General features: G+C 40.6%; 1 protein-coding gene across 1 annotated transcript in view; it reads left to right on the forward strand.

Moving 5' to 3' along the window:
- The window catches only part of LOC126767654 (neuroligin 4-like), a 188,515-nt gene that overhangs the window by 65,408 nt on the left and 95,624 nt on the right, over positions 1–27,483 (forward strand). Inside the window, exons 4-6 of the mRNA XM_050485139.1 lie at positions 11,743–12,489; positions 20,305–20,522; positions 27,085–27,234. Coding sequence (XP_050341096.1) covers positions 12,044–12,489; positions 20,305–20,522; positions 27,085–27,234 — 814 coding nt within the window. The 5' untranslated portion in view covers positions 11,743–12,043. The remainder of the gene's footprint in view (positions 1–11,742; positions 12,490–20,304; positions 20,523–27,084; positions 27,235–27,483) is intronic.

The following is a 27,483-nucleotide window of genomic DNA, read 5'->3' on the forward strand; positions in this document are numbered from 1 at the left end:
AGAATAGCTAAGCAGCTAGAATTTCAAGGGAACGCTAAAGAATGCAATAAATAAATAAGCTTGATGATAATCGGTAACGATATGTACTTAGGAGAGGCATATAGGAGGTACTAGGTTACAGCAACGGTACAATATTGGAGCCACTGGAACCATTTCAGTCTTGAATTCCACCCAACGCCATCGCACATATTTGTACGTATGTGCCACACTGTGTCGCCTACCAAAATCGAATAAATATTCTACACACCGGTTTGTGTGAATTGCATAATGCAGACTTGCAATGTCGTCAGCATGCTCACATCATCACCGACATGATGATAATCCCCAATGGCAACACACATCGGTACCAACAACAATAACAGCCAGCAGTATTTCGTAGGTTTTGGACGATTATGCGCATTTTAGCACACTTCCTTTATTTTCTTCAAGGAAAAAATCAAATATGTATGTGTGTACTTGTTATACTACAAAGAGAATGCAATCTCCATTTTATTTGATTTTCCGTTCGTGGTTGCCAAAGTCATCAGCGCCGCTTTCACAAGGCCCACCAAATTGCATTTTCGAAGAGCTTCCCCGACCGCTTCCTCCGTCACAGTTTCAGCCTCATCCTCAGCTTCATCCTCAGCCACAGCCTCAATTTCAAACTTAGCGCCAACTTCACCCTCAGTCCTCGCAGCCCCAACCTCAGGCTCGGCCTCAGTCTGTAGATGAGCGCTTCACGCCACACCAACAACACAAGCGCCATCACACTAACGACACTTGGCAGCCATATTGCGGCACTTATGGCCGTAAAAAGCGCCGATAAACATTTGGCAAATGACTTCCAGACAATGGAGCAAATGCCACTTCAAACCAAAGCATACACGGACAGCACTTGCACTTATGATAATGCAATAAAAACACTTTGCAAATACTGTAAATGCATAATTCCTGTAAGTGGTGCTCCAAAGTATAAAGTGTGCCACAAATTCCTATTCCGGTTCCAAGAGGCGGTAGTTTTCCTCAACGTACAATTTCATTAACAATTACTTTTCTTTATTAACAATGCAAACTCGTCGAACCCGGCACGTAGTCGACGAGCCATAATAGAGGCGGGAAATTGTTGCTGTTGTTATTGTAGCGGCGGAAGACATCCCTGAAGTTGTTGCAGAAATGCTGCCCGGTTGCCAGTAATTGGTGGGGTAAACGCTCGGGCTCGTCCCGTTTTCGTAGGCCCGACTGACTTGGGAACGGAGTAGCGGATAAATAGAGGTCTGTCGTCTTTTTCCCGACAAGTCAAGCTGCGTACTGATATATATTTGCAAAACGAAGCGCCGATTTGAAACAAAGAGCTCGACTGAAACGAATAACCAAACTGAAACACAGACCTGTTCCAACGACAGTTGGGTCTACGTAACCAGAACGGACCCGGATTTTTTTACCCCGCCAAGGACTGTCAACTCGGCAGATCCTGCCGCTACAACAGAAACAACCAGCCTCTGTACTTTCGTATAGAAGATCAAAATTATGTAGCCGACATTTACCTCATAATGCAATAATAGATGAATAGATGAAAGCGTCTCCAATGTGACCCTCATAGCTTGCACTACCCTCAAAGCATTTGCAAAAAATTCGCTTCAATAAATTTCAATAACATTATCATGAGTATGCGCCTTTAATGTTAAAAATAACCACTTATTTCAACCCCACCCATTGTGAAGCCTCCACTTGGCAGCATTTGCGACTACCAGCCGCCAGTGCGTCTTCAATTCGCAATTTCCTCTCGTATTCATATTTAAATTTGCAATTTCCTACGTCCAGCTTGCAACAACTTATCTACTCAAAAGCAACTAAAGCGTAAGAAATTGCAAAAATATTAGAATTTCCTTTAGTGCAGCAGCATCCCGTAGGAGCGTCACAATTTCCTTACCTTCTTGTGCACTGCTGCTGCTGCCACACGAAAAAAGTAGTTAAATTTCAAAGAAATAATAAAAAAATTTAAAGAAAAAAATCTTAAGAAATGCATAAATGTGTTTCGCACGCACCGATATGGAGCCTCTACCCGAGCCCGAGCGAAGCTATGGAAGCCGCTTTGCGCCGAGTGCAACAGTTTCGCCAGCAAAAAGGGCATAACGTAACAAACGAATAAAATTAGAGGAGTATCCCTAAAGCGCTCCTGCATTATGCTGGTTATTGCAAATCCTGCAGCTTGATTTTTTTTTTGTCGTCAAGGAAATGGGATTTTCTCGAATATATTTCTGCATTTTGCTGTTGTGCCCAACAGGGTGTATTAAGTTTGCGCGATGTTTGTAACATCGAAAAAGAAAAATCAGAGAATCTATAAAGTATACACCATAGATAAATGATCAGCGTGACAAGGCGAGTCGATTTTATCACGTCATACAGACAGGCCGACAGTCCCAGTCCTCAGTATTTATGTTAACTAGTCTTTCAGTTCTTGAGATATCGCAATGAAATTTAACACCCGTCCTTTACTCACCAAAACGTTGTTTATTTGTGGGTATGGCCGATTTCGGGTGACTATAGCATATAGCTGCCATACAAACTGATCGATCGGAATTAACTGATTATATGGAGAACTTTTTTATTTGAAGAGATATCTTAACCAAACTCGACATGAGTTATTTCTTTAAACAATAACGAAATCTCCTAAGAAATTGTTCAGATCCGACCACTATAACATCTAGCTAACAAACAAACTGACTATTTGAAGTTCTTATAAGGAATCGTTTGTATTTGTGAAGAGTGTTCTAGCTTAACCATTCTTCTTGATTTGGTTACAACGTCTGCTCTTTGCCTTTACTTGGTTCTTGCTGCGTCATATATTTGTTGACGCTCGCTGCCGAATGCAAAGTTCTACCGCTGGGAATTGTCTTTCACCACTTTCGCCGCATTATTCGGTATTTGGTGCTTTCTTAGAGGTTTTAATTTTTGTAGTTGTGTGTCAGATTGCGCGTTAAGTGCACCGCATCGGCGTTTGTTTATCGCGCATATTTGTTGCTATGTTTTCTGGCGTTTGTCAGTCAGTCGGGCCTTTGTTTACGCTAAACACTCCCAGCAGCTGTTCAAGCTTGATTGCTTTTGAAGAACTCTAACGCCGACTAAAAAACAAATCTTGGCACCCTGCCTATGTATACTATAGCCGCTGCACAAAAATATCTGTTTACTGTGTACTGCTTAAATTCGATTTTCTGTCGCTACGTATTTTACTCCCACTATGTCCAGCACTAAGAAGTAATATTTCCACAACGCACAATTGCCAAGTCTCAGCCAAGGCATTCGTAAGTTTTTGCTATGCCTATACATCCTACTCTGCCGCCATCTCAACTCCCTCAACGCAATTGGTTTTAATTCTTGGTAAGACGACTTTTACCGCTGTTGCCGCCTCTTCTATCGCTTGCCAGCCTCACTACAATTGCGAACACGTTTCCGCCCACTTCTTGCTTTAAACGCGTTTATATATTTTCTTGTGTGTATTTACTTGTTATCATTATTAGCTGCTGTTTTCTTTATGTCGGAATGCCAACCCCACGTCTCTTCATCTAAGATTGTTTATTCAACTTAAGTAACCACAGCACAGGCTTCCGGCACTCCGCGTCTTGCGCATGACCGCTCGTCTTTAGCAGCTTTTAGCTCATTTTTTGGTTTGCTCGCAAATAGTTTTGTATTTTTTAAACCATTTATTCTCATTTTCGCTGCCATCGCATCCAGAAGTTGTTTACTTTATCGAATTTCATTTGTATGTATGTGCTTACCATTACCATGGCGCTGCCACTTACAATGTTGCCCTCCCTCCCACATCTGTTTTATAACGTTGCCAGCACACATTTTAGTCGCTTTCTTCCATTCATCCATTGTTTTTGCTTTTTTTCAGAGTTGCTGTAAAATTGCCGTCGACTTCATGACTTCCTGCATTTCCTTACTCCCACGCTTCCTTTCTCCGTTGCTCTATCTGTCTTCAGTATTTTTGGTAATGACATTGTTTACTTAGCGGTCAATATGCTCGGTCCGTTCTTATTCCACCACAACTGAGTCCTGCACACAATATTCTCTTTGTGCTTGTATTTTATTTATTTTTCTCCAATTTCATTTTCAATAAAATTAAATACACTTTGTGTGCTGTAATGTTTCTTTGATTCCATGGATATTGAAAAATATGCGAGTTTGTATGAGCACGTTGCCTCCGAGCGCAGGGGCGGTTCAAATTCAGTTTCAGTGGGATGCTTGCAGTTAACAATAATAGCGCACGTATATTGATGGTAAATACAGCTAAGAAGAACGCGACACGCTGCCGCTGACAATTACAAAGCGTCAAGTTTCCAACCACCATTTCACAAATCTTCAATCTTCTAGGCACAAAAGTTCTTTGGCGCCCATTGCCACGCCCACAAAACACCATTAATCGTAAATCTATAAAGTGCCAAGTTAATAAACAAATCTGTAGTTTGATGCAGAGGATTTCAGTGATGAAGAGCAGCTGTGGTTTGAAAAACTTAAAAAAATGGGCGTGTCCCCGCCCTTAACAGGTTTAATGTACATATCTCTCAAAACACTTAAGCTAAAGGAACCAAACTCGCCCATATTTAAAGGAGCTCTTATCAAACTTGCAGAATGGGCATGGCACTGCACATTTTTAGGTAAAAACCCATATTTCGGCACTTGCTCGACCCATTTCAGTTTGGTAAGTTTGGTAGATAATATTTCTCTGATATTTACACATTACCATGCGAAAATGTGGGCTGTGTCGAGTATATGGACCCCAGTTCCAATTGCGAAAAGTCCTGGCCTACAATAGTAAAATACATATCTTTGAATTTTTTTTTTTTTTATTCAACATAGGTCCATTTTCGGCACCATGTTTGTAGTACGATTTATCATTTGCTTCCAAATGAGCCTCAGTTTCAGTGATCACTTCTTCTTTCGACAAAAATGTCTTTGCAGCGAGCATTATTCTGAGATCTCAGAACAGGAATTAGTCGCTGGTGGCCAGAGCTGGCTGCGAAAGCAATTCGAAACCAAATTCATGGATTTTTGCTATCGTTTCCACTGACTTGTGACCCTTTTTTTTAGATGCGGCTATTTTTCGGCGAATTCGTCCTACAAACGGCCAATTATTCCATGCGCATTTAAAATATAGACGACATTACCTTGTTATCCGATTCATTGTGTGCAGTCCACTCGGATGATTGTCGATTGAATTTCGCAGTGAAATAGTGGAGCCATGTTTCATGCATTGTCACATATTAACGCAAAAACTCGGGTTGATTATGCTTGAAAATCTCCAAACTCTGCTCCGAATCATCAACTCGTTGTAGTTTTTGATCTAAAGTAAGCTCGCGCGGCATCCACTTTCCACGGAGCTTTCTCATACCCAAAGTTTACAAAGAGCTTTGAAAGAAGGAGGCTTCAAAATTTGCTCTTAAAGCCTTTACCTTATCTCTAATGTTATAAGACGAAGATTTTTGCGCACTTCTCTGTTGCATCTGCTATGGAAGGCACTCATGAGCTCATGCCACAGATGCGTCTCTTAATATTTTTCTATCTTTATCATTTTATCGTGAAGACCGTAACGTAACATGATGCTCCATTATGCGAGATAACATCTGACGCGCTCTCGAATTCTATTAACCACTAAAAAATCAGATTGCTTCCAAAGCGATTCACTTGGCGCTCTTACGCTCTTATCGCTCTTGCACGCCGGGCGCTGGGCTGGCGTCACTAGAGCGAAGAAAATTCAATTTTTCTCGAACGCTGCATTGAAAACGTGTGCCGCGCTGCATGCAACGTGCATTGTTATCGCAGCTGTTGTATTTTTTTATTTGCGCTTTGCGGCGCGTTGGCCAAGTGGCAAGTGGCAAGAAAGCATCCACAACACACTGCACAATGAAGGCGAGTAAAATGAAAGCCAAAGCCATCAACGGACACTTAAGACAAACAAAGCCATTGCTAATCTGTAAAACTGCAATTACAGCGAAATGTCGCTGGAAGCGGACGGCCCTGCGGACCGTTGTGGGGCCCGGCTGGGCTAACGATTCCATGTGCAGCTGCGTTGTGTTTTGTTGGTTTAGCTAAAGTGGCGTTTCGTGCAGAAAACAGCCATTGCTTAACTGCTTGCAATACTTGCCACAAAAACAAAAACAATAAAAATAAAAGCTACAATTCGGTTTTAGAACAAGCAAATACTACGCACACACAGACACTACCAACAACAACACGTTGCAGCAGCAATGCTTCCAACCTCTTGTGTGTTGCTTTCCCTTCTTTAGAAGCAAATAATACTTTCTGCAACTGCGTTTTTGTGCTACATAAATACTGCTAAAACAACAAAGTGTTCGTGTTTATAGAGCAATGCTTTCGAAACAACAAAAAGAACAATACGCCTTGCTCATACACATACCGAAAGTGTTGGCTGCCCCAGCTATGTACTGGTCTTTTCATTCGACATTCGCTTTGCGGCTTTTCTATGCAACGCAACCGGAAGAAAGTAGGAATGAAAGAGTAACCAGTGAGATTAGAGAGAGCGGGGAAGGGAATTCGAAAAAATACTAATTTTTTTGTTTGTTTTGTTAGCAGGAAAAGTAGCCGTATTAGATACAGTAAATATTTTTTCCTGTCATAGGAATACATCTCAAAGTCAGGTGCCGTTATTAGCCTGCCTGGGGAAATTATTATGCAGTTTCATGCAACAAAAGATTTATACATACACAGAGCAAAAACTTGATGAGGAAAACTGTGTATTGGAGAGCCAAAAAAACACATTTGAAGGGAATGAATTCCATCCAATAGCTAGTGTGACTTAAGCTACTAGCATCGATTACAAATACTTTGCCTTTCGAAGTAATTGGTTGAAGTTGAATACTTCTTTAAAAAAATCATTTTTCGTGGTATTTCCGTTTCAAAAAAGAGAAAATTTGAGTGGCTTTAAGCAGCATTCAGGGAAAGGCTGTGAAGTCCCAGTTAACTCGATTTACCCGTGTTCCTATGTCTTTGGCATATTTGTTGACTTCAAGGGGGCGTTTGACTACCTAAGCTGGGATCGAGTAGTGCAATGGCTGGAGGAGCTTGGCTGTCTTAATATTACTCTTTGGCAGAGTTACTTTTCGGACAGAAGGGCCTGTCTAGTCGGTATGACTGGAAGTGTGTAGATTGGAATGGTTCGTGGCTGCCCGCAGGGTTTCATCTGTGGTCCAGGTATTTAGAACCTTATGATAGAGTCTCTGCTTGGGCAGCTCGAGCCACTCTGTAAGTATTGTGCTTATACGGGCGACCTCTTCTTCAGGTCGAAGGTCGCTCGGAGTCTGAGTTAGAGCGGGCGGCAGGACAACTCTTAGAGATTGTAAATAATTGGGGTTTAGGTGTGGGGGTGGACATATCGATGGAAAAAATGATGATAATGTTGCTTGAGGACAGATTGTCGTCGGTTCGTCCAACGATTGTACAGGTGAACGGGGTCAGCATCAGGTATGTGACGCAAGTCAAATATATATCGCAGCTTGTTTGTGGTCTGTGGGAAGCAACCATCACAGTCTTGGGGTCCTAAAAACTCCTCTCAATTCATCGTTGCATGTCGCACTGTCTCAACGGATGCTATGCTTGTTCGGATATGTACACCCTATCTTGATCTGATTATTATACAGCGTGATGTTGCATGATTTGGAGAATTACTGGGAGAGATATCTGGAGAGAGAGATATCAGAAACCTTCTAGATGATAGGGTCAGGTGTACCTGGCAAAACCGCTGGGACAACCTAAAGGTCGGGCAACTCATGAGTACAATCGGGACGTTGGGTTGTTGAGGGTAACCCAGACTTCAGATTTTGTTTGAGACTTCAGGTTTTATCTGAGTCTAAGTTTTCTGCTTATGGGACATGGGCCTCTGATTGCATTTTTCATCAAAGGCACCTATCTGATAGATCGGATTGTTTTTGTGGGCACGCGGACTGGGTGCATGTAATTGCAGATTGCCCGATGTACGCGGACATTAGGGATCTGGGTAGTATGGGGATTAGCTGAATTGATGGACATTTAGGTGTAAGCGGTGTAATCTCCACTAGTCGGAATGCCAAATAGTTTGGACCGTTTGCGAGTGAAGGCGTATAACTGATATTTAGCGTTAGCTTCTTCTGTGAATGGTGTGGCGTCCAACCCCGGGTCACCCGTGGAGAGCAGTATGGAAGCTCAACTGGTAGTAGTTTCCACTAAGAGGTCTGACCGGAGACTTCATTCTGGTACCACGGGGAGCAGAAACCTTTGCAGTTTGCTCCAACCTGCTTATGCTTATGTGGACTGCGGTATAGTGGTGGTTGTGATTAAAACCCAAATGCGGCAAGAACTCACACTTTGTCAGTTGAATCTTGAGTTGCAATGCAGTCGGATAACGGACCCAAAGTAGGGCAGAAGTTTTAGGAGGGCCTCGAACCCTACCAAGATGGTTAGTGTGTCCATTCCACACCGCCAATTGGTACTGAAAATGCCTGTGCTTTTGAGCGCCGTGGGGTAAGGCTATCTTCAGCAGGTACCCACGTCAAATACGCCGGACGTTGTCCATCCGTCTGTATTTTTACGAATTATTCCTTCAGTTTTTGAAATATCGGTCTGAACATTTTCACCTGTTCTTCACTCACCAAGAAGTTTTTTTTCCAAAATTTCATTAAAGTTTCCTCATTTCCTAAAACCATCCAATCTAAATTTTAGTAGTATTTTAAGGCTCTCCTTTAATCACAAAAATATGTTAAATACTGCTAATTTGAGAACTCTGTACAAAGCGTGAAAATTGCATTTAAAAGCAAAATAAAGAGTTTATGATACTGCACAATGAAAGCTCATTGGCCAAGCTTATTTTGCATTTATTTTAATGCGTAAAAGCATGCGATTATATCACACTTCACACGTTGCATGCCACATACCACGTGCCACAAAGCTGCAGGTGTTATTCATCATTAGTCAAATATGCGCATAAGTGTGTGTGTGTGTGTGTGTCTGCATGTGCGGATGCTCCTGCATGCAGGCCGTCGCTTCCGCATTAATGTAAATAGTTTTTTGCCGCCTAGAAGTATGCTACAAAGCATGCCCGTAACGCGTACTTGCTATTATTTCAACTTTTTGCACTTGTTGTGCCCGCTTCGTTTGTTGCCCATTCGAAGCCGGCAGATATACATACTATAAAGTGCCCATGTGTGTACGCGCTTTTGTCGCTTTTCGTGTGGCAGCAATTTTTACGGTTTGCCGCCTACCTTTGTTTTTCGCCAGCTTTTCCTGCCTAATTTAAATTTTTCGCCATTACCAAGCCACCACATAGCCACATGCCACATGCCATATGCCGCATGTGCGCATATTTGGCAAGCGAATGCCTTTGTATGGCCGCACTGCATTGTAACTGTGCTGGCGTTAGTCTCCATTTTGTTTATTCACACACTTCCGCTGTGTCAGCCTGCTGTCCCCGCTTTTGGCTCTGACTGGGCTCTGCTCCTTTCGGGGCTTTATGGTAATCATTTCTATTTTTACGAAAAGTTAACTAATATGTGCACATCCCTTAGGGGCACAAGAGTAATATTTTTAATTTTCTATTTAGCATATTCATAGCTCATGGTTTGCCAGCAGACATGGGTGCTGGCGCACGAGTCCTTGGCTGGTTCAGTGTGTGTAAGTGTAAAAGTGCTTTCGGTGCAAATGAATTAATTACCGTTAGAGGCTGCTTTTACTCGGCAACTATCCGAAACTTTTTATACATTTTGTTGCGATTTTTGTACTTTTGGTTCGGGTCATTGCACGCAGAGAGTTAAATTGAAACAAAAACAAGAAAAATCTGTATCTTTGTATGGCAGCTATATTCTATAGCAGTCCGATCTCAGCAATACCTTCGGGTATAATAGTGTAGGCTAGGGCCGAATTTTCCGAAGATATCTTGTCATATAAAAAGTTGTTCATGCATAAACCTGATTTTAATCGGTCTGTCGGTATGGTAGCTATATGCCACTCCTCGAGACTTAGGTATAAAATAGTAATGAAAAAAACTTCTGCTATATTCTATAGCAGTCCGATCTCAACAATACCTTCGGGTATAATAGTGTAGGCTAGGGCCGAATTTTCCGAAAATATCTTGTGATATGAAAAGTTTTTCATGCATAAACCTGATTTTAATCGGTCTGTTGGTATGGTAGCTATATGCCACCCCTCGAGACTTAGGTATAAAATAGTAATGAAAAAATTCGGCGATAGAGCAAAGCCACCTGACTTAACCGCTGCCAAAATGGATCAGTTCGAAAACGCACTCTTCATCACACACGAAAAAAGAGCTAGTGATCCAGCGCATACTCTAAGATTTCCGTAAATCCCCCGGCTTACCCTCGATGAGATACAACTACCCACTCAAGGCCAAAAAATCACCCGGCACAGACGGGGTCCCAGCAGAAATCCTGAAAAACAAGCTGCAGAACGACCGGTATGACTATTGGATCTGTACAATACTTGCCTCGAAACCGGAATATTCCCTGAACCCTGGAAAAAGCAACGGCTAGTGCTAATCAGTAAGGGAAAAAGAGATCCCAACTAGCCATCAGCATACCGTACCACTGGAAGTGCCAGACGAATCGTACTTAATTGGCTACGCGGACGACATTACAGCAGTAATTATAGCAAAAGACATAGAAGGAGCTCGAATAAAGCTTAATAAGCTGATACGGTCGCAAGAATAGCTCGACTCACACAACCTCAGGTCTGCTACAGAAAAAAAAGAGCTACTAGTGCTAACAAATTAACACATACCCTCGAAGTAAGTATGCAAACGATTACGGATATTCTTAAGACGCAAAAAGCAGTAAACTACCTAGGCGCAAAACTGGACTCCAGACTAATATTCTGCGTATAAATCCAGCACGCCATAGGAAAGGTACTGAAAATCAACTCCCAACATAGCAAACTCATGATCCCAGCCAAGAAAAGAGGAAGCCACTGCAACAGAAGACGCTGGCGATGAAAAATTCCTTAGTCTTATTTATAACAAATAGAGCTCTACAAAATATATAGACCGTGCAGTCTTCGCAACAAAATATTCAATCACTTTGCATTTCCCTTTTCAACTTAATAATCCTTCCGATGCGACAAACGTTGCTACACTAACCACCTTAGTAAACAAGAAAGTTCATGGGTACATTTTGCTCGCAGACGGTGTACAGCCGTGTGTGGCGTTTGCTACATTTTTAACTAAAAAACAACAAAAACTAGTTATAATTATAATTATCGTTAGTAATTATGACTTTGTATTTCATGTTTATTTTCATCGAAACAGTGGAAACACATTATTACCAATAAATGCGCGGTAAGCTCCGGTTAGTAGCATATCTTTAGGAGCGTAAAGCGCAAAGTGCCGCCTTGGTATATGCTAACTCCGCATATCCGCATTTATCTAATTATCTGCAGGTCATTACCATGCATTCGCATATTTAATAGCAAAAGTTGGACGTTCTACGGCACATCACACAAGCAAAGCAAAAAGTATGAACACTTCGGAATGAAATAATGAATCTAGAATATTCACACATTTTTACGTCGCTTAAGGCGACGATAATGCGAAGAACGATTCGCTTTTAGAAAGTGCCATAAATTTATAATTGTTTTTATATAGTTAAAATCATAGTCGTTCATTATGCGCTTTCCCTAGAACTTCATTAATTTTTGCATATTTACAAGCTTTAACTATAAAGAATGAAATTAAAAGACATATATTTTACTTTCTATTTTCAGGACATTTATAGGCACTATCTGAGCCAGAGAACAACAACAACAACCACGAAAACAAAACTGCCAATTTTGCCAACCCACACAACAACCAACCAAAAAGCTGGAATCAATGCATTTTAAGATACCCCAACATATTTGCTGTCCAAATCAGACTTGCAATCAACCGCCAAGCATAACAACTACACAAAAATGCAACTCAGCGTTAGGCTAAAATTCAACACACCGCATAGATAGAAAAAGCTTAAGCGTCACAACAACATTAGAATAGCCAAAAATAGCGAACTAAAGTAGAAAAACTCTCAAAATGCTTCAAGACAAGTGCGCGACACATGCGATTGAAGCGCGCTTGATTGCAGTGAAACGCAAAAATACTACAACAACACACGCACGGATTAACGAAAATATGACCAAATGCCGAGCAATGGACAACAATGTAAAGAGAACACCCAGCCAGCCGTTCAGCAAAGCCGTTAAAGCCACTTGTCATTTAACGAACTTCAGCCAGCTTTCTCCGTATTCGATGCTGTCAGTAGTCGCGAGTGTGCTGGTGGCGAGTGTGTTGATGCCGCATTTTACTGGGGCCTCCACACTGGAGATCTATAAGAATGCGCGACTCGGCCATCGCATTGTACAGACCCGTTATGGACGTCTACATGGTCTGATTTTGCCGTTGGACAATTTTCGCTTTCTGCGCTCGGTGGAGGTGTTTCTCGGCGTGCCATATGCGACGCCACCGACCAAACAGAACCGGTGAGTTGACCACTAGTAAATAATAATTTTGAATATTTGATCACATCGTTTGCCCTTTCCCTCGTTGTTCGTAGTTAACACGACTTTAATTTTGAAGTAGTTGACTGCCAGTACTCATTCTTACAATAAAAATTTACTACTGAAAACTAAGATTAGGTTAGGTGTAGTCATTTCACGTTCCGGTAATATAATGTTAGAGTTGCAACACGCACCGTGAACCCAAAAAAAGGCCTCATGTACTGTGTTCCCATCGGCGAATTGCTGCTAAGTAGGTCACTTATGATAAAGACAAGCCAAAATGGACGTGATCAAACTACAGTGAGAAGGTACAAACAGTGTCAAAACCAAGTTTGAAGTTCAAGAAGGGTTTGCTACGGTTTTTATTGGATTACGAAGAAACTATCTACTATGAGCTCCTCCCCTACGGCCGAACTCTTAAATTAGATCTATACTGTCTACAATTGGACCCAGCTGAAAGAAGCAGTTGCCCAGAAGTGGCCAGCTTTGGCCGATTGGAGCGGAATTGCGTTCCTACAGTACAGATAATATTTTGCATACACCTCATAATTTGGACCTGACATCAAGGGATTACTACCTGTTCCTTTCTTTGGCGAATAATTTTGCTGGTGAAACAATCGCCTCAAGAGAAGCTTGGAATAATCGACTGTCTCTATTCTTTTGCTATTAAGGATGAGCGTTCTGTTAAAATCAGATAATTTTAACTATACTAGATAAAAGCTTAAATTTTATGCAAATATTATGGATTTATTTTTGATTGATCCAAAGTCGATGGATCTCATTTGGATAGATATTCGTCCTTTGTGTAACCCGTAAACTGCGAAAAGTGGATCCACAGATTCTTATAAATCGACGTAGCGTGCTGAGCTTACCACTTCTTTAGGTTCAACAAAGGTGTTTTTATTCTCAGTCATACAAAGACATTAGAGAAGGAAGTGAAAAGATGATACCACTTCGCCTTCCTCCGTACAGCTTTGTCAAAGAGCGCCTGAGAGAATATTTAGCCGCCCCACGTGTCACACAAGTTGTGTTGATTGCTGAGCAAGATGATATCGGACTCGCTTCCATTGGGAACGGAGATTGGGGGTGAGTTTTGAGCTCACAATCAGCGAGTGCACAACCTTAATAGCAGCCAAATCTACTCGAAAAACGCTACAGTGGCCTTATAGTCTGAAACCAGAGTTGACGGTGAGCTCACTGTAAAAAACTCCGCCTCCTACTCTCCCTCTTAATTTTGATTCATCTGTGAAATTGAATTAGTGGGAGATTCACTAAGTTTAATAGCAGTCTTCACCACCAAGCACCTAGTAACTATGCCTACAAAGGCAAAGTGTAGAATGACAGACACCGATGAGGATCGTTCTTTGAACACGCTCCAGCTAATTTGCTAGTGCGGCTTTTTCGAGCGTCTTCCAACAGATAATGACCACATAAAACGTTATAGACTTAACCACGGTTTAATAGGGCCAGAACACCACTTTTGGTGAGAGGATCCATCTATTCCAACATATCTTCTTCTAGAACAACTGATGCTTTCCTCACTCTCTCCGCAATGTTTAGCTTCCATGAGAGCTTGCTTTCAAGAATAAGCCCTAACTACTTCACCCTGACCACCGGTTGCAGAATATATTCTCCCAACGAGACAAGAGTCATCTCAGGGATTTTGTATCCTCAAATTAGCTCATTTTTATTTGAATTTATGGCTAATTCATTTCCCACTTGGTAACCGCATTTATATACCAAGTCCAATAAAAAATTGTGAAATACTTTCATCATAAAATTGCGAAATATTTTAGAGTCAACGTTGCCATTGTTATTGAAACTCAACACCAATTTTATCAGATCAGAAATATTTTAAAGCATCTTTTTCCGTGTTTTCAGCATCAATATGAGTATGTGTGAGTGTGAGCCAGTCAACAATCCATCAAATTTTACGAGCTCTTTGTTTTTTTTATTTTCTTGATATGTATCGTCTGCATTAATCTCCTGCGGCGCAATGGAATTTAATATAACTTTATGAAAACAACATTCTCTCACACCGCAAATGCACTCCCGAAAGCGCACTCCCGCAAGCAGGAAGCGTCAACTCAGTGGGCTTCCCGTGTGGCATGCGTAAAATAACACGATAAAGCCTGCTTTCCGCGTCCATATTAACCGATTTTATGGCAGCTCATTTGCATGCTAAAGACGCATAAGGAAATTTCATACACATTCATTGAATTAGTATGCCGTTACCATTTTAAGCACTTTCGCAAAATCTTCATTATGCCACGGCGTTTAATGAGCGCGCTGCCATTTGATCACTGGCGAAATTTTGCCACACAGTCAGAGCGTTCGCAGCCACGACCCACAGAGAGGGCAGAGAAATCCGTTGCGAAATTAATGGCGCGCATTGCTGTTGTAGCTGTTGTTGCAGTTTTTATGTTGCCACAGAATACCTTTAAAAGCATTGCGCTAGCTCTGCGTAGAAGTGGTCAACTTTCTGCGATTTTCTACGAATAGTTGCGGCGACCGCATTTAATTTGCTTTATAACGCAAGCATAATGACAACAATAACAGCAAAATGTTGCATGCAGAGTGCGCGCTCGAGAGGGTGGGCCAATGCAGCAACTGAGTGGCGTGAAGCGTGTTTTAATACACAATATAAGCCGCGCTTGCTGCCATTGTTGCTTTGTGTTTGTTACAATTGTGCAATAACATTTGAGTGATAATTTCATAATGAAAGGCATTAAAGTAAACTGTGGCCACACCCAAAGCGCGAAGAGTTGGTTTGCGAATCTTTGATAAGTGCGGATGCACAAGAAAATGGCGCATCTTACAGAGGCACAAAAGAAACAAAGAGCTGGGTGTTTTTGCGAAATGCTGCTTATGGGATTGCTGTAAGTATCTAGAAAAGAAGGAAAAAAGGTATTAATACCCTTCACATCTGAATTTTTCATGGCAAAAAAGGGTGTAAATGAACCATCTTTTGATTTTAAGCGATCAGTTTGTATGGCAGCTACATGCATTAGTGGTCCAATCTAAAACATTTCTTCAAATATTGTAGCAGTGTCTGAGAAAATAGTCCAAACCAAATTTAGTGAAGCTATCTCGTCAAATGAAAGAGTTTTTGATACAAGCATTTGATTTCGATCGTTTAGTTTATTTGGCAGCCATATGCTATAGTGGTCCGATCTGAACAATTTTTTGGAAGATAGTACCGTTGCCTTGAAAACTAATATGAGCAAAATTTCGTGAAGATATCTTGTCAAATGAAAGATTTTTCCTTACAAGAACTTAATTTTATTGAAGCAGTTTGTATGGCAGCTATATGCTATAGTGAACCGATCGGAACAATTCCTTGAAATATTGTACCGTTGCCTCGAAAAACAATATGCCTACAATTTCGTGAAGTTATCTTGTCAAATAAAAGACTTTCCATACAAGAGCTCACCTTTATTGATGCAGTTTGTATGGCAGCTATATTCTAAAGTGGTCCGATATCGTTGGTTTCACAAAACAAGCAGCTTCTTGGGTAGAAAAGCACGTGCGCAAAATTTCAGTTCGATGTCTTAAAAACTGTGGGGCTGGGCACGCATATACAAACGATCAGACAGACATGGCTAATACTGCTCAGCTCAGCACGCTAATCATATATATACATATATACCCTAGTCAGGATATAAAAATGGACACTTATGTATATAAGAGTCTGTTTGTCTATTATTCGCTCACTTGCCACAGAGTAATACTGAGGTGGGTTGAAAGAGAAAACCCCGCAGTTAAGCAAGAATAGAACAAAAGACTACCAAATGACATTGCAATTTGTGGAAATGACAAAAGTTTTGCAAACTACCAAATTCGCAGCGAATTTTATGCGAAAACAATCGTTAGTGGACTGGCAGGCCACTATGCCACACCAAGTCACAAGCAGACCATCAATACTTGCACCCTCTGCATCGTCTCTCTTCCTTTTTATATTTCCCGCAGGTAATAAAAATAACGGCGAGTTGGCCTTCCAGCCGCCTGCTGCCGCAATCAAAACAAATTAAATTAATTGAAGCGCTTTGACAGCTTGTTTGCCTAAAAGTTTGCCACAATTTTTACTCGCTTTTACGTGCAAGAACCGACTTCTATGTCAATAAGCAAGCACAATTAACTTCCAGCTCACCCAGCGCCCTGTAAGCGACTTACTGCTGGCTTAGCAATGTTTTCGCTTCATTTCAGCTTTCGACGCTCCGCACTTTTATTGCAGTTGTGAAACAGAAACAGCTGTTGTTATACCGTTATTTGCTGTGCTGTTAAATTATGAACACAGTGAACAGTGAGAAAACGCGCCAAGAGTTCGCCATAAACAAATACAGACACACAAGGGAACATGAGAAAAAACTGCAGAGCGGAAATTGAAGAAGCACCTAGCGCGAAGGACAAAAAGCGTAGTGACAACGTGCTATGTATGTATGTAATGCAGAAGCTTAGCCCACGGTAAGCAAATGTGATTGCAACAACAGAAGTAATACGAGTTGAGTTATAATCCAAAGCATACAATAAGGCGCACAAACACCAATGAACTGGATGGAGTGAGAGCAAGAGCGCATGAGACACAATAAAAATTTAAAAAGCTGCTGTAACATCATCACAAGCAATTGCGCTGAAACTTTTTTCTCATTTCTCATGTTGTAAGCAGATCAACGGCCAGTGGTTGTCATGGTGACCGCGTGGCACGCCTCAGGCAAACGCCCCAACACATAATGCGCAAAGTGGATGATGATGATGGCATTACGTCAGAATATAAAATGTGTATTGGCGGCTGAGTGGCTTGCCTGAATAATAGAAGACTGATTTCCACTTCATCGGATCAGCGCACGCCAACGGTGGGCTCAAGTAGCCCCTTTGGAGGAGCTTGACCGCCAGCGCTTGTGCGAATTTGATAGAGCAGAGGTGGTGGAGGCAAAAGCACTAGTGCGGTGTGCGCACCGAGGAATTTGAGTGAAATTACCAGCTGGTTTGTTGTTAGGATGGAAGCCCCAATTCAATTTGTTTGTATGCACGTGTGTATGGTCTCGCATTACTTAAAACTCTCAACTGAAATTACTTGAGGGCACCGATAATTCAGCCGGTTCGCTCCAGTTTGACCCTAAGGCGATTAAAAACCCTGAAAGTTGTTAATAATATGCTTAATAATTGAAAAGAAATAATTTCGGTGTAGACGACAAAGTTTGAAAACCAACACAAAAGTTGTGTATGTAAATAAGAGAATTTATTCATCCTTACAAGCGAACATCAAAACTGAAAGTATTTAACTTATACAAGTGAATTCCTAAGCACATATTGTTATAAATATATATATGAAAGACCAACTTTGAACTCAAGCAAGAAAATATCAGTATCAGATTCCAAGTGTAGCCAAGTGCTTCTCCACCAGGTCTTTCTAACGGTATACAGGTCTTCCTCTTCCTCTGCTTCCCCCGTGGGTACTGTGCCGAATACTTTCAGAGCTGGAGCGTTTTCATCCATCGGACGACATGACCTATTCGCAAGACTTATTCTGTGTTGGATTTCAACATGGTACCTTCTCTGTTTTGTTCTGCAGCTCGCATAATTTTCTCCAAGAGTAGATTGAAGAAGTCACATGAAAGTGAATCGCCTTGTCTGAAATCTCGTTTGGTATCGAACGGCTCGGAGAAGTCCTTCACGATCTTGACGGAGCTTTTAATGTTGCTCAAGCTGACGTTGAACAGCCGTATTTGTTTTGCGGTAATACCAAATTTAGACATAACGACATACATAAAGGCAGCTCCTTTTCGCGCTGTCAAAAGCAGCAATGAAAATGACGAAGAGGTGGTGTGTATCGATCATATTTTCAAGGGTCTTTTCCAAGATTTGGCGCATGGGTTATATCTGGTCAGTTGTTGATTTTCCAGGCCTAAAGCCACACTGATAGGGTTCAATCGGTTTGTTGACGGTGGGCTTTAATCTTTCACACAGTACAATCGATAGAACATTATTTGCGATGTTGAGGAAGCTTACCCCAGGTAGTTGGCACAGATTGTGGGGTTTCCCTTTTTGTGGATTTTGCAGAGCACACTTAAATTCCAATCGTCAGGCATGCTTTCGTCCGACCATATTCTACAAAGAAGCTGATGCCTGCTCCTTATCAGTTCTTCGCCGCCGTGTTTGAATGCATCGGCTTCCGTTATATGACGAGTAGGACGAATAATTTTCTGATTTCTGAGAAAATTTGGTTCATTTGCCTTAAGTGGTTCGAAATCTTATTATAACTACGATTAATTGCATTTTATAGGTGTGGCAATGGTTCGATTTCGCCCATCTGCCATACCAATCCCCTTTGGATGCCTAGGAACACGTGTATTAAAATAATTCATCAGAATATCTCAATTTTTATTGAAGTTATCATTTTCATGAACGGTCAGAAGGACGAACAGGCAGACAGTCACTCGATATTCAACTTGTCTCCTCTTCCTGATCTTTTACAAACACCATTTATAACCACATAGCTCTTAAATTTGAGGCCACTGACTCCAAATTTCGGCAGTAAATTTTAATAAATTCGACTAATTATTGGATCGGATTTCTTTTCGTTATGAAATGATAAAGCCTAGTAAAGAGAAATGTCCATAAAGCGAGAAAAAATATGGTGTCGTTTGCTGTCCCTATCTTGAAAAATCCCGTTAAAACCATATATCTATCTTCATAAGTTTTGGGTGATACATAACAACCGTAAGTTTTTGATATTGCTTTGGAATGTTAGTTATTTTTGCGGTTTGGAAAGAATGCTTCCCCAATCTTCAGCACTAATCTAGAGCCAAGCAAATAACACTGGATCAGCTGCCAGGAAGCCTATAGATAAAAATGAGACTGAGAAAGAGTTAATAGAGAAAAACTCTTCATCCGACTTTGAGCTTAACAACTCCAATTTGTGATGAAGTATTTTCGATTGGATGGCTTCTAGAAAGCGAGAGTAAAAGTAAGACGTCCAGTCATCGAAAGAGAGTATGTAGTAGATAAGGCCTACAAACTTTCCAATCTGCTGCAGGCAATTTTCTGTTGCTTTAAACGTTTCTGACAGCTCTCAATACGGTACTTTCTACTAGGAAGATCTACAGAGCTCAACACATTTTGGGACAGGAATAAAAACATCTTTAAACTCGCGTTGCTCCGACCCAACTCCACCCTTAATTAGGTGCGGCAAGAATGCGACAAACGCCTTTATGCTTAATGGCTTCAGAGTAATGGAAAACTTTTCAATGTTATTGAATAATGTGCAATGAAATACAACTGCAATAACAAATAATTATGCTGGCGCAAAAAGAAGCGCCATCCACTCGTCGTTCAACTATGCTAATCAAGCGGTAAATTGCTTAATAAAATTTGATGGCGAAACTTTCGGCCAACAGATGTAAAATACAATAATAAAAGTAATAAAAGTGACAAAAATTAAAAATGAAAATAAAAATAAAAACGAAGAAATAAAAAACAAAATAACCAAAACTGGAAGTAAAAATAAGGAAAAATACGCGAAGACCTCTTCGGTTTATGTAAAATAAAGTGTTGGAAATTGAAGGGCTCATTTCTCAGCTAATGAATTCAATTGATTTCCACTCCATCATTGGCAGATTAGTACTGCAACTAGGCATGTGTGCATTTGTGTGCATGTGTGTGCGCGAAAGAAAAGGTTCTGCTACTTAACACCAAATCCGGTGATCAATCGCCGTAATCTATTTTCCTTTCAGCCTCAAAACATGTTTTCCAATTCTAATGCGCTTTCTATGCTTTTTCTCTTTCGTTGTTGCACAGGTTTAGTCCGACACGTGCGCCCGCACCATGGGACGGCATACGCATTTCGGACAAATACAGTCCGGTTTGTCCGCAACGCTTGCCGAATATACAAAACGAGACGGCGGCGTTGGAGAAAATGCCCAAAGGACGACTGGAGTATCTGAAAAGGTTGCTGCCGTATTTGGAAAATCAATCAGAAGACTGCCTCTACTTGAATATATTCTCGCCAAATAATGGTAAGTCACCGGCAGTGCGACGTGGCAAGCTACATACCCCTGAGCTAAGTGGCTGTGCGATTGTTGGACGGTTGTTGGCTGGAAAACGTTAGCTGCAAAACTTTTCTCTGTTCAGAAAAAAAAGAAATACAACTTTTTATAATGTGTTGCGTCAAGCAAATATGTTGAGGTAATGGACTTTACGGCTCATTCAATTCGAAGGGATTATTTCGATTGTTGTCCCCTGATTGATGAAAATTAAATTAATTACGGCCGCGCTGGTGTGGCATATACGAATATAGATTGGTGGGAGTAAAGCCGCCGGATTAATGTGTGATGCCAGAAATGTGCGTGGGTATTCCTTTGATATTTTACTTTTTGCTAATTCCGCAGCCCCGTTTAGTTGCAGGTGAAACTGAATTAGTTGGGGCTTTTGATATTCAATAAAAGTGTGCAAACAAAATCGCAAGAAAGTAGGAACATTTTCAAAACTGTAGGACCCAGCCATACAATAAAAGACTTATGACCCAATAAATGACAGCTTTAATGTATATATTCTACAATCGGATAATGTAGCTTTCGCCAAAACACTTTTCTTTATGGACTTAGCTAATCTTAGCAAATCTTTAGTTATACTCGTACCTAGATGATGATGCAATGAAATTCTTTATACTGTGTATACTATATACTGTGAAAGTACATTCGATACCATTATGTATTGAACTCGATTTCTTTTGCATGGCCACCACGAACATGCTTGGAGAAGTCCAGACGTTAAACCCAAATTTCGAGGGTTTTCAAGCATAAATCGGCCGATACCGCTACAATTTCACGTTCGATATTAGTCAGAAGTTCATCAATAGGCGCTGGCTTGTTGGCATAGACCATAGACTTCACGTAGCCCACAGGAAAAAGTCAAATCCCACCACCGAGGCGGCCAATTGACTGGGCCATTTCGTGAGATAACACGTTCAAAAAACTTGGTTTTCAATAAATCGATTGTGACATTTGCTGTGTGGTTTGTGGCGCCGCCCTGTTGGAACCACAAATTATCTAAATCCAATAAATAAATATTCGGTTTTCATTGAGCGGTAGCGATTCCCATTCGCAGTAACGTGCCAGAAGAAGTACGACCCAATGACGCCGCCGACCCATAATTTTTCGGGATGCAATAGTGACGCATGGGGAACGTGTGAGTTGCTGCCTGACCAGAAACGCATATTTTGCTTATTGACAAGGCCATTCAGCCAGAAATGAACCTCATCGCTGAAGATGATTTTTTTGATGACAATCCGGATCGCTTTCAAGTTGTTACTCAGCCCAATTCACGAACATACGACAACTCTGGTGGTCAAGTGGCTTCAGTTCCTGCGTCAATTTGATCTTGTAAGGATGTAGGCCAAGATCTTTTCGCAAAATTCGCCATAACGACGTCACAGAGATGGCCAACACTTGAGAACGACGTGTGAGAAACTGATTTGGGTCTTCATCAATTGATGCGCTGGCGGCAGCAATATTCTCGAAACGACGGGCACTTCTTTGTCACACTGGCTCGGGAACATTTTGTTCCGTGTCTGTGAATTCGAATTTTTCCACTAGACGCTATATTGTTGATCAGGTAGGACGATTATAACGACCATAAATTGGACGTAACGCTCTTGAAGTTGAGGCCACTAACTCAGAATTTTAATAGTAAATTTGTATAACTTCGACTCGTTGTTGCATCGTATATGTAGTCTTTGATTATAAACTTTATTAAGAATATTTTATTAAGAGAGGGGGAAAAATAACTTTATTTTGTTTTTGTTTATTAAATTCACATTTTCCACAACTAATTATTAATTTAATATTTAATTAAACTCACTTAACTTATCAAGACTTTAATTGTGTTAGTTCGACATGAATAGGCATCCGAAACTATTTGCCAGATTTGAAAAATTCTTTCACTATTGGAAATACCGCTTGCTGAAACGCCAATAATGTTACCCAAAGTGTAAAGAATGACCTGAAGACTTTCATATATCGCATGCGCTGCGAATACTATCGACTATAGCACAAAATGATGTACTACAAATTTGCAGAATATATAAAGAGTGACCTGGTCTCGACGAATAGGCATCTATTTGCCAGTGTCAAAAAAATTGGAAATACCGGAGAAACAATAATGAGATAACGAAAATGACCTGATTATTTTTATATCGTTTATGCGCTGCGAAAACTATCGACTTTAGCACGTTAGCCCCAAATTTGCGTAGAATATATAATTATCTACAAAATCTGTCCGGACGGCATACGTCTAACTGTTATAGTTACGTCACAATAGATGTTCTCTTATTTAATGCAAAATAATAATTACAATTCCATCACATAAAAAGCTTCTTGTTTTTACCTTAGTATTAATTCTTTTAAAATTAGTCACGTCACATACAAGACTTATCAATACCCTTAAATAATTTTGTGTATTATTCGATTCCCACATTCGTATTTAAAAACATTTTCATATTATACGCACACTTTGAATAAATGGCGTAACAATAATGGATTTTTATTATTTTTGTTTTTGAAATGAAGTAACATTGACCTTTACAAATCGTAGAGGCATAGAATGTGTGGAGTCCATGGAAACCATTTGTTCATATTTTTTGTATTTTTTTTCGCAAAAAAAACGCAAAAAACGCCAGTAATTTGTACGTTTAACAAAAGCCTTAATTCGTGATTTATGGACTGGAATTTTATTTTTCTGCATGTCCTTAGTACGCAACACTTCCTCATAAAAAGTGGTACCAACGCCTCTTCTGTCAACACAACCACAATTGACGCGCTCAATACTTTCTTTCGGTATTTGCTTTCACCCAATTAAATACAAAATAATTAAAGTATAATAGCGCACAAACGTGGGATTAATTATATTAAAACCATGTTGTATTCATATCAGATAAAATTAATAGTTTTTTAATTTATTTGAATGGACACATGGAAAAAATAGTAAAAGAAAACAAATGAAAGCAATTAGAAACAAAGAGACCCCCTTATGCAAGCCGTTCGTTGTGATTTTGATCGTTCAGTTTAGATAGCAGCTATATGCTGTTCGGAGTTTGTAGCGATGCCTTGGATAGGTTAGGTTATACTGGCCCGCTGTCACACCATACAAATACCTACTGGTACTTGCTAAAGCCAGATGGAAGTTCAGTTTAATCTTAGCTGAATTATGCGTCATACAAGACATCAATTATTTTTCTCGTTAATAATATTGATACTTCATCTATTCCCTTGAAATGCGAAACTCCTCAATATTCCTAGACATTCCCTCTCCTAATACGTCCGTCAGCCCTTTCGCAAATTTCATTGAATATCGTTTTTCGTGACTTGCGTACTTCGTGTACTGGTTCGATAGTCAGACGGATGCCATTTTTAGCAATATCTTCAACTATTTCGACTATAGAGACTTGCTGCCTGCTTAAAAACGTGTTGATACACTTTCCAAACATAAACTTATGTTGTGTTGCGTCAAGTTGCATAATTGTAAGCGTAAGTGTATCGTCTAAGCACAACGACGCTTGCGTTTTTCTTCAGCGCATTGTCTAGCATTTCGTTCTCTAATTGTTCACATTTATGTATATCCTAACATCATATTTGTTACGTACGTCGCAAATATTTTTGGTAACATATGCTTACATTCGTGCCAATGCCACATGACGTTGCAAGAGTGCTGTGTGGTTTGAGGTCCGTGCGTGGATGGCATTTATTAGTCAGCACGCAACAACTTAATCGACTTACAGCGTTAGCTTCATTTAAGGGCATACATAAACAACCGCAAAAGTTGGTGTTGCCACAATGTGTTGCATGCAAATAACCAGCGCCGTTTCAAGTCACAGTTATTTGCTTTCTCAGCAACATTTACCGGTTTCGGTGCTCAAATACTTCGTACTTGCCACATGCAAATTTGTACGCTAAAGTGCACTTTGCCATCTTTCACAGAGTGTGTTGCAACGTCAGAATGTTGTCTAAGTACTCTCACATTGCTTGTGGCCACCTTTTGTGATATCGCACACTCGTTTTCTGCATTTTTTTTTAGTAAGAAGCGCTTTCTGTTTGTGCTTTTCTCGTCTGCTTCCAAACTCATTGCTACTCTTCTAAACATAGAAGCCGACCTTTACTGCCGAAGAAAATTAGAGAAATTAATGTTATGGTGAATTGATAAGCCGTTGAGCTTGAAGAAAAGGTACCTATACTCAAATTTCATTAGGATGGGAACGGACAGGCGTTCTCTTGTCGCCGCGCACTCGGGCGCTGGATCTATGGACCTCGAGTTCAGTAAGCGTTCGCCACCAACCAGCAGTTGAGGGGTTGTGAAAGCCCTCTGGCCAAGATTTTAGAGGAGGCAACTTGTCAAAGTTCCATAAACCAAGTATTTAGGGAATTGACTTAAGCTGGGCATGTTTGCTAATATTTCAATCAACTGCAATTTCGATAACTAAGCGAAGATGGAGAGGGTCGAATAAAAATCGATTTTATTAAGAGATAAAGTCAGTATGAGATGCGTGTGAATTCCCAGTACACCATCAATATGCCATCAGGAAGTAAAAATGCATATCGATAAATCCGATAGAAAACATTTGTCGATATACCGATAAGTAAGAAAACTCTACATGAAAAAGAAGCAGATTTCGAAATGTGGACGCCGAGTGAACGTACTCCTGGTTTGGTAAGCAGTTTCAGTACATCTTCAAACCTCATGAATCACATTTACGCACTAACTTTTATTAACGTGTTTACGGTGTTTTACTTTCTTAAAACGGAAAGATATTTTCATGTTTAGTTTTATGCAGTTAGTACCATCAGGTCATATTGGCTCAGGAGTTCTGGGCATCACAACGTCTCTCAAAGTCCAAGTGCGATTATTCGTAGTTTCACGAATTCCAGCCTATTTACCTAACCTAATATTCTGGTGGAATCAAACAAACCCTTTATTGAATTGCATTAAGTCCAATTCACATCCATAAGTCCGTCAGACATTTAGTTGCTGTTATGCCTTCTGGTTTACCGAAGCTATTACTGCCGAGATGTTTCAACCTCAATATTGTAAGGGCTGGACAGGGGAGAAGAAAGTGCATGGCTATTGCCTCCATGGATATTGCCACCTCACCTTCTTCCATACAACTTTGTCAACTTTCGTATGATAAGACTTTTAGCATACCGCATGAATGCCTATTGGACAACTTTCGGTAATTCTACTGCGATTGGGGCTAGTTGAGCTTTGCGAAAGGTAAATAGCTCAGTGGATCTCCTGAGTTCTACTCTAGGACAGAAGAAAATTGCAATTATACAGAAAAGAACTCCTTCCCACTCCCAGCGTGAGTGAGGTAAGGATAAGGGATTCCAGCGATTCGGTTCTGACCAGGCCACAATTTTCACTTTAAGCGCTTATCTACTGATATTGAACTATACCAGCCTTTTCTAAAAACATTATAGCAATCTGCTTCCTCCTTTCTCATTCATCTGCAAGCTTGTTGCTGTTATATTTTGCGCATTTGCAGCCGTTTGTTTGAACTATTTTTGTTCATTTCAACTCCTAATAAATAATTAATTAACGAAAGATGTGATGTTAGATTTATTTGTTCTTTCTGTTGTATAATCCAACAATATGTTTGGTTCATCCATTATTTGTCAGATTACGTACATAGACACTGCATACAGGGGGAAGGGGTTACCGGTATTACTCTTAAACACATTCAAAGCTCTTTGAAAGCCGAAGTTTATCGGGGATTCTGAAGCTCACCTAACTCAAACGCAAACGAATGTAAAATAAAACTCAACTAAGCATTAAAACAACAAAATTGAAAACAAAAGTGAGATCTAAAGAAATGAGTCCACAGCATAGGAAGTAGAAAGAGAGTAAATACCTTGAAATGAGCGTGAAAAAAAGGCGCTTAAGCATTAAATGCTTAGACTACGTAGACTACGCGTTGAACAGCGGCGGATGGACGGGCCACATCCGGCGGGCAAAGCAACAGAAATTAAGCGCATAAATACACCAACAAACACATTCTGGGCTTGGTCGCCACACGAGGCTTTATCTTGCTCCGTTGCTCCGCATTTCTCCGGCTGTTTATTTTTCCACTTTCAAATTCATGCTGCTACGTGGCACGAATAAAACAATGGCAACAACGGGCACGTAAATAGATTGTACGGAGGTTGTTAAGCGCCTCGAAGCGGCAATAAGAACAAGCAACTTCATCGCAAGCGGAAACATTAAATGGCGCTTAAAGCGTTTAACTGTATTTGCTCTTGAATTTTTATTTTCTAATTTTACAGCAAGTAAAAATATGTAAAATATTTTTCTCTAATTCCACATTTTACCTGTAGCTAACTGAGGCGCACATTGCCAGCAACACCGTTATCCACGCGCCAGCTAACGGCACACTACCGACAGCTTAGAGCCACACGCACTCACATATACTTTTATATACCAATATATGTATATATGTACATATTTTAGTTGCTCTAGTATTTTTCCCACTTTTCTAATATTCTCACATTTCTCTTTCGAATTGGCACACAACATTGGATCGGGGTACTGCAGCGGGCGCCAACGAAAAGAAATTGCCCGTAATTGTGTTCATACACGGCGAATCGTTCGAGTGGAGCAGCGGAAATCCTTACGACGGCAGCGTGTTGGCGAGCTACGGCGAAGTGGTCGTTGTAACGCTTAATTACCGCTTAGGAATTCTCGGTGAGTACATGAGCACAAGGAAGCGCTTCAACTTAACTACTAGCAGCACTAAAAGCGGCATGCACTGACGCTTCCGAGTTGCGCGCTCGAAACAAAAGCTCCAATAACGGTGTGTGCGAGTGTGGCAGCAGACTAAAATAATCTAGCTTAGCTGGCGGAAAATATATGGAGCTAATAAAGTGCCGGCGTGTTAAGTTAAATTGCCACAAAAGCAGCAACGCAACAACGCAGCAAGGACAAAAAGAACTT

The sequence above is a fragment of the Bactrocera neohumeralis genome, chromosome 2 (assembly GCF_024586455.1).
Source record: "Bactrocera neohumeralis isolate Rockhampton chromosome 2, APGP_CSIRO_Bneo_wtdbg2-racon-allhic-juicebox.fasta_v2, whole genome shotgun sequence".
NCBI classification, from domain to species: domain Eukaryota; kingdom Metazoa; phylum Arthropoda; class Insecta; order Diptera; family Tephritidae; genus Bactrocera; species Bactrocera neohumeralis.